We start from the raw sequence: 10,238 nt of genomic DNA, 5'->3' as shown, positions 1-10,238 counted from the left end.
TGATAAAATCCAATGTCCATTCATGACAAAAATCCAGAGAATATAGGAATAGAAGGTCTTTATCTCAATCTGATAAAAGCTATGTATGATAAACCAATGTCCACTATCATGCTAAATGGAGAGAAGCTCAAAGCTTTCCCCCTAAAATCAGGAACAAACAAGGATGGCCACCGTCTACATTCTTGTTCAATTGAGTTCCCTAAATATTAGACAAAGCAGTTAGGCAAGAGAAATAAATAAAAGGAATATGGGTAGAAAAGGAAGAAATTAAACGATTATTTGCAACTCAGAAATCCATAGTGCTCCTGTACACCAACAACAAACTCGCCAAGATATTAGGGGAACAATGCTTTCATAATAGCATCAGGAAAAATTAAATACTTAGGAATTAACCTAATTAAGGAACTCCAAAGACATCCTCTTCCCTTTCTCTCCAACCTTAACTTTTACGTCTTCACTGTGGCCAAGAAGCTCAAGGGCGTCAAGCCAGGAGTTAGAAAATGTTTCCCAAGTGCTGCTCCCGGAAGTTCCATTCCCAGAAGTCTCATTAGGTCCTCTCTGTGCTTCACGGCTTGTGAAAGACCTGACAGGTACGCCGAGGTCCACCGGGCGCTAACCTAGCTGTGCTGAGCAGGCCGAGGTGACGGACGGAGAGAGCTGCAAAACCGCCTGTGTCCCCTCTCGTATATGTGGGTTTCGGTAGCAACTTCTTTTAATTTTGAAAGGAGAAACAGAATCACTTTATTGGAAAGAGGTGAGAAACGAGAAGGTACACAGCCACCTTGCTGGAGTGAGGCAGGAAGCCTGGAGCCAGGGCTGGGTCGTCTTTGTTCTTGGCCCCTGTTACTATAGACCAAGAAAAGACCCCCCACCGAATTTGTTACAACTCCATCCGCTACTTCTGGTTCTGACCCCGGACTTGGCCACTGACCCGCTCCACTGCCTACTGGGGAAGCTCATTAGCCCTTCCTTATCCTGCCAAGGTGCCATCTCTAAAACTGAGGACGGGCCTTACATACAAGGCCAAGTCAGCAGTCAGTAAGACTGCATGTACATTTGGTAAGAGTGGTAAGAGGATGAACATAGGTATTCGTATCTATACATCTGAGTACGCATTTTGCACACTGAGTGAGCTTTCTATAATACAGCCTCCTCCCCACTCAGCCTCCTGCGTACTTCACTGAAGGTGGAGAGAGAGGACGAGAGAGCGGGGGCCCTGGCACCAAGTGGGGCCAGGCTGCTTCTCAGTTCTGCTTCTCTGAACTGCTCTCTCCAGCGAAGGTTTCAAGTCTTTCCACTCACAGTTTGCCAGAAACCCCGCTGAGGCCCTTAGCTTTTCCCGCCTGTCCCCATCTTTCTCTAAGTGGTCGGAGTCACGGTCACTTGGTGAAGTGGTTCCCAGCCCTAAGGTCGAGCTTTCCCCAGGGCCATCAGGCAGCCCTGCAACCTGGTCACCCAGAGGCCCCTCCACCCAGCCCTGTGTGTGACCCGCCAGGGACAGGGACGCGACAAAGCTGATGAAAGTCCTTCCGTCCTCGTGCGGACTGCAAACGTGGGGATGGACTTCACCAGAAAAAGGGAAGGGAGAGGTGCCCAGGCAGCCTGCATGATTAAAGAATTCATTTACTTTTAAAAAATGTTTAATGTAATTACAAGTACATATTACTAAAGAAAAAATATATGTAATATATATTATATATAATGTATAAATATAAAGAGGAAAATAATTTTATAACAAAAATAACTAGCAAATAATGGTAAATAAACTCAAGAAATTAAAAGTATATTTTTGATTGCTAATCCATCACTCAACTCCTATCCAAAAATACTATTCCTTTTTTTGCATAAAACGCTTTAATTATTAACAAAGTGTGTCACATTCAGTATAATTTTGATCAATTTATTCTCATTTCACAATATATGTTATATATTTTGTCCTTATTTATACTTTCGGTTTCTCACACCAGAGACAATGTGGTATTTACACACGTGTGTCCGATTTATTTCACTGAAGAGTGTGGCCTCTAGGATCATCCAAATACATAGGAAAGTCTCAGATTTATGCTTCTTTCTTTTGTTTGTTTGTTTTGTTTTTTTGAGACAGGGCCTCACTGTGTCATTGAGACTGACCTGGAACTCACTATGTAGCCCAGGCTGGTCTCAAACTCACAGCAATCCTCCTGCCTCAGCCTCCCGAGGGCTGGGATGACAGGCGTGCGCCACCACACCTGGCTTAGGTTTATCCTTCTTCATGGCTGAATAGTAACCCGTTATATAAAGAAAACCACATCTTTTTTATCCATTCACCACTGATGGCATTTCAGTTGTTACATCCCAAGATGTTGCTATAAACATGGGTGCGCATATATTGCTGTGGTGCAATGCTTTTAATTCTTTTGGGAAGATGTCCAGAAGGAGGATACTTGGGTCAAATGGGACCTGTAAGCTTAGTCTTTTGAAGACTCTCCATACTGATTCTGCAGTGACTGCACCAGTCTACATTCCCACCCGAAGTGCGGAAAGTTCCTTTATCCCCACAGTCTTGCCAGAATTACTTGTTGGTTGATTTCTTGAGAGCAGCCATTGTTTCTGGAGTCAGATGGATTTTCAGCATTGTTTTAATTTGCCTCTCTCAAATGACCAGTGATGATGAATATTTTTCATGTATTTATTTGCTGTTTATACCTCTTCATCAGAGAAGTGTGTGTTTACCTCAGATGCCCATTTATGGCTTGAGCCTTTACATTTGGGGATCTGAATTTTTAAATTTTTTATATGTTCAAGGTTGTTTTGTTCAGTTTTCCAAATCATAAATGAACTCTTTCTATTTTCTGCCAAGTTTTTAAATATATTTGTGTTCACCAACATGTTCTTTGCTTTAGGATTTCGAAGAAATCTACTGACAATAGGATTTGGTCTTTAAGATCTTGAAGGAGAAAAAACATAAACTTTACAATATTTTCTGTGTCCACCTTGGACATTTATGCACACATGTGAATCAGTCTTAATGACTGATGTTTTGCCAGAATTGTCCACTGAAGGGAGTGACATGGTGCAAGTCACAAGTCACCTTGTGAAAGGGGCACTGTGGATGGAGTTTAAGAAGTTAAACAGAGAAGCAAGGAGCCTGCAAGGCCACTGCCAAGGTCCAGCTGAGGGATGCCGGTCACACTGCATCAGCCACGTGCCTCGTGTACTGACCGAAGACGTAGTAGGATTTGCAGTTTTGTCACTGAAACAAACGGAAGGACAGAGGTGACCTTTACTGGGACAGGAACGCTGTATGCGAAGCGTGTCTAGAGAGTTTAAATTGAGGTGTGCCAGGCTGCAGACACCATCAGTCCAGTAGAGATGCCAGACGAGGAGCCGGATTCTTACAGTGTGGATCCATGGGGGATACTGAGGCTGGGAACCTCGGAGGAGCCAAAGTACTCGGACCCACGAGATGATGTGGTATTCGCGTTACTTTCTATTCCTGCCATACCAGACCACAGTACACTCAGTGCCTTAACACGACAGACTTACTATCTTGTCATTCTAGGAGGAATAAAATAAAGTTACATCCCTTCCAATAGACTCTAAGGGACAATGCATTTTCTGTTCATTCTGTTGTTTGCCATTAGAAACTCGGGTTCTTATTTCCCTGAAGGCTGTAACCTGAGGGTCTTCCGAGTACGAACACTGCATTTCCATGACCTGTGCTTGCCTTATTCCAACTTCATGGCTGACAGTGGTGAGTGAAGTCCCTTTCACATCCTGTCTCTCTTATGCACTTTTCTGCCTTTTCATCTTCCACTTTTTAAGAACCCAGATGTATTAGTTACTTTTCTGTCATTGATGAGACAAGATACCGAACAAGATACCGAAGTGAGAGGGAAGAGGTTTACGTGGCTCACCGTTCACAGAGGCTCAGTCCACAGTCAGCTGGCACCGAGACAGGAATGGCAAACAGACATCCCAGAGGAGACACAACACGGCAGGCACATGGTAGCAAAGGCAGCAAGAGGGCCTGCAACACCATCTGTCAGCCCCTTTTATCTTACTCAGACTTCTATGGTCAGAGCGGTGCCAAACCAGTCACTCACATGCAGTGGTTTAGTAATCACACACCCTTAACTTTAGCTTCATACATCCCAGATGCAGCTACTTCTGAAAAAGCATGAGGCTTTGGGGGACATCTAACCCCAAGCTGTCAAACCAGGTTATTAGTTTGGCCCCACTCAGACAATCCTGAGAATCTCTCCACTTCAAGGCCTTTCATACTGAATCATCGCAAGGGAAAGTCACAGGGTTCAAGGATTAGAGCGTGGCCAGAACCCTAGAGAGATAAAAAGTAGACAGTGAACACAGGTGGCCTAGCTGGTCCGGTCTGAACCCTGGGATACTGCACAATTTAGAGGTGGGAGAGATGAGAAAGAAACCAGGAAAAGAATCTAAGGGGCAGCCACTGAGTTGGAGAAAAAGAATGGTGGATGCAAGGACAATGTTCTGAGGGGTCAGGAAAATGAGGACTGTGAGCCGCCCATGGGGTAACGCTGTGGAGCTCCCTGGTGACCCGGAAAGGTACAGTCTCGGTACAGTGGTGGGGCCAAGGCATGACTGAGAACTCAAGATGGGGGGATTTCTCCCAAAACGGTATCCGCATGGCCAGTACCGACATGAATCAATGTAAAACATATCAGTCCTTAAAGAAATATAAATCAGTCACAATCTGATACTACTTACATGTATTAGGATGGACAGTCAGTAACCTGGATAATAACCAGACGGGAATGGATATGAGGAAATCTTGATACATCCTTGTAGAAATATCAAAAAAATGATAGCTAGAGTGGATAATAGCAAGCATGAGTGAGGCTGGGTAGCGAGACAAAGGAAGTAGTAGGTATGTACACAAAGGAAGTCCTCTACCGTGCGGGACTGGCTCAGGACCTTCCCTCAGGAGGCTGAGATGACAAGGATCTGCTGTGTGCCTGCCAGGGTGGCTCCAGTCCGGAGGTAAAGGTCTGAGGACAAGAGGAGTCCTGGTGTGGGTCCAGGCTGAGTCCAAAGGCTTAGGAACAAGAAATGCCGGTGTCTGAGTGAGGAGGAGAGAGCTGTCCAAACTGAAGCAGAGGATCGATTAGCCCTCGCTCTATGTTCCTGGTCACCTAAGACTCTCGGGAGATTGGGTGATGCTTGCCCATATTGGTGAGGGCGACCTTCTTTATGGAGTCTAATAAAGAAAATGCTAAATTCTTCTGAAAGCAGAGCCACCCAGAACAGTGACTTTGGCATGCTATAGGCTAGTCAGGTAGGCACATAAAATTTACCATGAAAGAATGAGAGAAAAGGAGCCTAACGAAGGAAAAACCAGTGATCATAATGACAGTGTAGATGTCACAGAAGAAAGAGAGACAGAGTTAAAATAAGTGAAATTATGATCTACTGGGGGCCCAAATCATGTCTTCATCACACACTCTGGAGAACGCTGAAGGCATTAAAACCTCTGGATTAAATTCCACTATTTGCAAAACCGGGATTTTTGCTTCTCCATTAAATAGAGCAAAAGCACAAGTTTAAATATCCTGCGACATTTCCTATATGAGAAACCCAAAATATACTCAAAGAACAAGATCAAAGATAGATAATAGGAAAGGGAGAGATAGATCTTTTACAGATGAGAACGGAACCAAGAGGGGGGTCAGGGAAGGAGAGAGGGGGCGGAGCCATCGAGACTCCCCCAACACACACAGCCTATAAGAGCCTGAGAGAGGAAGCTGGGGCTCCCACCCACCTGGGCGCCCCATCCACATGCAATCCAGACCCCATCCCAGCTCTGTTCTCTGGGGCGCAGTCAACACCCCTTCGTAGGTCCCATGCCCGGCCTCTGTTCCCAAAGACAGGCTTGTGACCAAGCAGTGGAGGTGAGATTTCCCCTGCAGGGTCAGGCAGAGCTCTCCTGGGAGCGCTGCAGGAGCAGAGGGATCAGGGACCTCATCTCAGGTGCCAGGACCCTGAGTGTGCAAGGACAGTGGGAGCTGTGGGCAGAAGTCACAGGACCAACTGTGCTCAGGGAGGGACGACCACCGGGTCAGGTGACACAGACCAGGGCACCTGGAGCTGACCCAAAGCCAGCGGAAGTAGGCGACTGTGGGTGTCAGGCTCAGAGGTGAGAATGTCCGAGGAGCGTTTGGTTCTCCAGTTTCCTCCAATTAATTCATCTTCGTAGGCTGGCCTGGGAGAACAAGCTTACTGTAGATGCTACTGAGCGCCCCCTGTGCTTCTGGATGTTGTTCACCAATACTCTGGGAATACAAGACAGGGGGCTCTGGAGAAGCTGGGGGTGGGTACGGTGGCCCCAGAGGGACCTGCACACCATCAGTGCCCATTCACAGGAATGTTTCTGAATCCTCCCCAGAAACCAAGCTCTACACTAGTCAATTATAAATGAGCACAGTTCACACTGTTGATATTACAGAAAGCTAAGGCGGGGCGGGACAGAAATAACCCATGTCTGAGTTTAGGAAGCATAGGGCTGGGCAGTGGGTGACTTGTGAGTAGCCAGGCTGGCCACCACTCCCAGGTCTCACCTTGATATTTCCTTCATGAGGCTTCCATACTATTATCTCCATGTAAGACCTCATGACTGAAGATTGCTTGGTCCCGTGGCAATCCTGCACCAGAGTCATTGGCAGAATGGAGATTGATTTTGTGTACTGGGAACCCAGTAATGCTCCCCCCACCACAAACCCAAGGCCATCATGGTTACAGCCGCTCTCACCTCTGCAGGACCCACTTCCTGTCAGCAAAGTGCTGGACAAAGGGAGGCCGGGGCCCACAGGGTGAGCGGGGAGGTCTCAGAGCCAAGGAGGGAAGCGCAACCTGCCTTTTCCCACCACCATCTTCTTCCTCTTCTCCTGGATCTTCCACAGACACAGTCCGGCTCCAAGGAGCAGAAGCACAGCCACGAAGCCCCCTAGTAAGCCTCCCGTGAGGCCAGCTGTGGACCGTCCAGACGCACCTGTTTCCCCGTCAACGGGAGAGCGAGAGTCGGTTAAGGCGGAGAGAAGTGAGACACCGGCGCCAGGCTGAGAGGGAAGGCGGGGAAGAGAGGGCCGGATTCAGAGGCAGGAAGGAAGGAGCGCTCAGAGTAAGCATTCGCCCAGTTCCCCAGCTCCTGCATGACACCGGACGCTGAAATGAGCAAGCCAGGGTCGGCGCCCTGCAGAAACTCGGCTCCGGGAGGGAAGACAGAAAATACCAGAGGCCACACAGAGGGACCGCACCGCGACCGAAGTTTAACCCTGCGCCAGGCCTTCAGGGAAAGCTTGCTGGAGACGGTAAGGGTAAACTGAGTCCTGAGGGGAGAGCGGGAGGTTGACAGGTAGGAGGGGGCAGGGGTGGGCAGGGAGGAGCTGCAGGGGAGCAGGGAGCAGGAGCACAGGGAGGCGAGCGCTGGCCCAGAGGGAGAGGGGTCACGCTCACGGGAACTTTGTCTGAGAACAGGGATTGTAACTGACACTGACGGGACAGATGCCTGCACCGCCCCTGGAGGAAGGTAAAGAGGAGAGGACGGCTCCCAGCTCCCAGGCCATCCAGGCACTCACTAGAACGTCTGCTGCAACTGTGACACCTGCTGTACCTGGCCGAGACGCCAAAGAGAGAACAGACCTGCATCCCCCGCCCTAGAGGCATGGCAGCTGACGGAGGACTGCGGTGCACACTGACCAATGCTGAGTGGCCTGGGCGGCCTAGAAGAGGACACCTCACAGGCTCTCAGGGGCAGCGCAGTGTCACAGGCTACAGCAGCAGCTCTGTGTGGCCTGGGCCCGTGCGTGGACAACGTGGGCGGAGAACTTGTGAGCCCTGCGTCCTACAGGAAGGAACAGGGGTCAGAACCGGAGATGAGCCCGGCACACGCCCCACTCTGACCTCCTTTTCCACAGCCCACTCTGTCCCTACAGTGAGGGACAGATGAGCCGGGAGAGGCACCGCTGCCTGCACCAGCGGGGAAGGGCAGGGATGTGAGGGACATTTACAGGCAGACGGCAGTGGGATGCGACTCCAGACCTCTGCCTGGGGTGACCGGGTGCAGGTGAGGAGCCACTGAAGCCTGCAGGGAAGAAAGTCAGGAGGCCCAGACTGCAGGGCTCCCTGAGCTCCAGGAAGCCCTCCCCTCCAGCAGGGGGCGCTCACCTGGTGGACAGATGTCGCGCAGGTCTGAGGTGGCTCTGTTCTGGTCCACGGGGCTGCTGACCACACAGGTGAGGCTCCCACTGGCCTGGCTCAGGGGCAGGCTCACGGCCTGGGTCCAGGCGTTGGGGGCCGGTCCTGGTGTCCACGTCTGCTCCAGCTCCCTGGGGAGGCCCTTGCTCTCCCAGGTCACATTCAGGTCCTCTGTGGGCCCTGTGGGCCTGCACTCCAGGGTGACATTGCACCAGCCTGCTGTGACGGACAGGGCCTCGGCCACGATCTGCGGAGGGGACACTGGCTCTGGGAAGTGAGCACAAAGGACAGCCTCACATGTGTGGAACACGTGACCTGTGTCTCCCCTGAACCCCATCTCACTGAAGCCCAGAATGCCCCGTGAGGGAGGAGCACTTTACAAACAAAACACGTTTGCCTCAAGCTAAATGCTGAGCAAGTGACGGTAGCCACTGACCTGAGCCTCAGCTGATTTCCCTAGGTAAGCAAGTGTGACAATTTCTCCATGAGAAAAGGATAGTCCATCCCCTTCCAGGGACCATGATCTCCCACACACGGGGCCCCTTCTGGAAGGGGAAAGGGTCTGGGACAGAAGGGGACCAAGCAGAGGACCGCGGGTCACCATGGAGCAGTGGACAGCGGAGAGAGTGGGCTGCTTTCCTCTGGAGCCCGCAGAAGGGAGCGCAGCCCTGCTCACATCATGACTTCAGCCCAGGAGAACCGTGTCTGGGGTCGCTGCAGCACAGTAAGGAACTGCATTTGCGGCACTGATGCCAATAGTGTGTGTTAATTTATTACAGCAGTAGTAGAGATTGATTTGAAATTAAGCAAAAAGTCAGACCTATGAAGAACTAATGTATTGCAAATTTCGGCAAATGCCCAATTTCCTCCCCCAAAGCACTGGAGGGATCTTCTCTCCCGTACAAATCTCAATTTAGGTTTTTGTGTTAAAAACACCACACTTAGAAGAGAAATTACATATCAGCGGCTGCAATCTGAATAGATTCCTGCAAATTTTGGTCTATGAGAGCCTTAGGTTCCAATTAGAGGGAGGCCATTAGGTTCGGGTTAGGCTGAGGAGGTGTCACTTACCGTAGACCTTGAGGTGGAAAACCTGGTAAACAACTTTTTTGTTAGTTGACAGAACATATGCCGTGTACCGCCCGCTGTCCTGTGGGGTCAGGTTCCTAATCTCCAGGGAGGCCATGTTGGGCATTTGGACCCTTCCTTTGTACTTGTCCTGTAGACTGAACCATGTTGGAGCATCTGTCCCACCGTGGACTCTCAGCATCATACTGAGCCCTGATCCAGAGGAAAAGTGCCAGGTGATCTCCTCCACCGTGGCTGATACATCTTGTCCTGGCCACTGGGACACATGGAAACAGACAGAACCTCCTCGGATCCCCTTCATAAGAACAGGGACTGCAGAGTCTTCATTCCCAGCACGGTGCCCTCCAGAGCCCTGGGCCGAACAACTCCACACACCTGAGACATTGAAGGGGAGACGTGAGCCTTTCCTCCCCGAGAGGCAAGGAGAGAAACAGCTGTTCTCTTCCACCAGTCCACCCAGTGCATGCCTTGATTTTCACATGGCCCCGTACAGCACATGGAAGCAATTCTGGGACTGAGCCGGATCCGCGCAATGGGACACGGAGGGTGGGGGACGCACTGACCCGATGGCCTCAGGGGTTTTCCTGCCTCGAAATGGCGGTGTGAACTGGAGGAGCCGTGGATCCAAAGCATCGGGCCCATCACTGGGCATAGGGTAGGTGTCCGACTGTAGGAGGCAGCTTCTGAAGCAGCTCCCAGGAGCCCTCCTCCTGTGCCCCCCGTGTGCAGTCCCCAGACTGGGGTGCAGAATACCACAAGAATGGCGGGGTGTCACCGGCTGCATCCACAGAGGACACACAGCTCTGGGTTCACACTGGCTCCCGTCCTTCCCTGCCTCCTGCTGCCTCTGATGGACTCGGCTGCCCTGTCGTGAGCTGCGCTGTGCAGAGGCCCCGCGGGGAGGGGCTGAGGCAGCCTCCGAGCTCCAGCCAGCCACGGGG

The 10,238-nt window shown here is 50.6% G+C and overlaps 1 protein-coding gene across 4 annotated transcripts in view; it reads right to left on the bottom strand.

The window, feature by feature from the left end:
* Positions 1-2,623: 2,623 nt before the first annotated feature.
* LOC104875972 (SLAM family member 5-like) overlaps positions 2,624-10,238 on the bottom strand; it is a 16,011-nt gene continuing 8,396 nt past the window's right edge. Inside the window, exons 2-6 of one of the 4 annotated variants that reach the window (XM_033758118.1) lie at positions 9,280-9,672; positions 8,179-8,475; positions 6,869-7,003; positions 6,573-6,656; positions 2,624-3,232 (exon numbers count right to left, since the gene is read on the bottom strand). In XM_033758118.1, coding sequence (XP_033614009.1) covers positions 6,586-6,656; positions 6,869-7,003; positions 8,179-8,475; positions 9,280-9,672 — 896 coding nt within the window. In that variant the 3' untranslated portion in view covers positions 2,624-3,232; positions 6,573-6,585. Of the gene's footprint in view, positions 3,233-5,682; positions 6,288-6,572; positions 6,657-6,868; positions 7,004-8,178; positions 8,476-9,279; positions 9,673-10,238 lie in introns of those variants that run through there. The other 3 variants (XM_010643750.2, XM_033758119.1, XM_033758120.1) reach the window with 3 other exon arrangements.

The sequence above is a fragment of the Fukomys damarensis genome, unplaced genomic scaffold (genome assembly GCF_012274545.1).
Source record: "Fukomys damarensis isolate Sample0158 unplaced genomic scaffold, DMR_v1.0_HiC HiC_scaffold_33, whole genome shotgun sequence".
Taxonomy (NCBI): Eukaryota; Metazoa; Chordata; class Mammalia; order Rodentia; family Bathyergidae; genus Fukomys; species Fukomys damarensis.
This window is presented reverse-complemented; position numbering and strand designations above follow the sequence as displayed.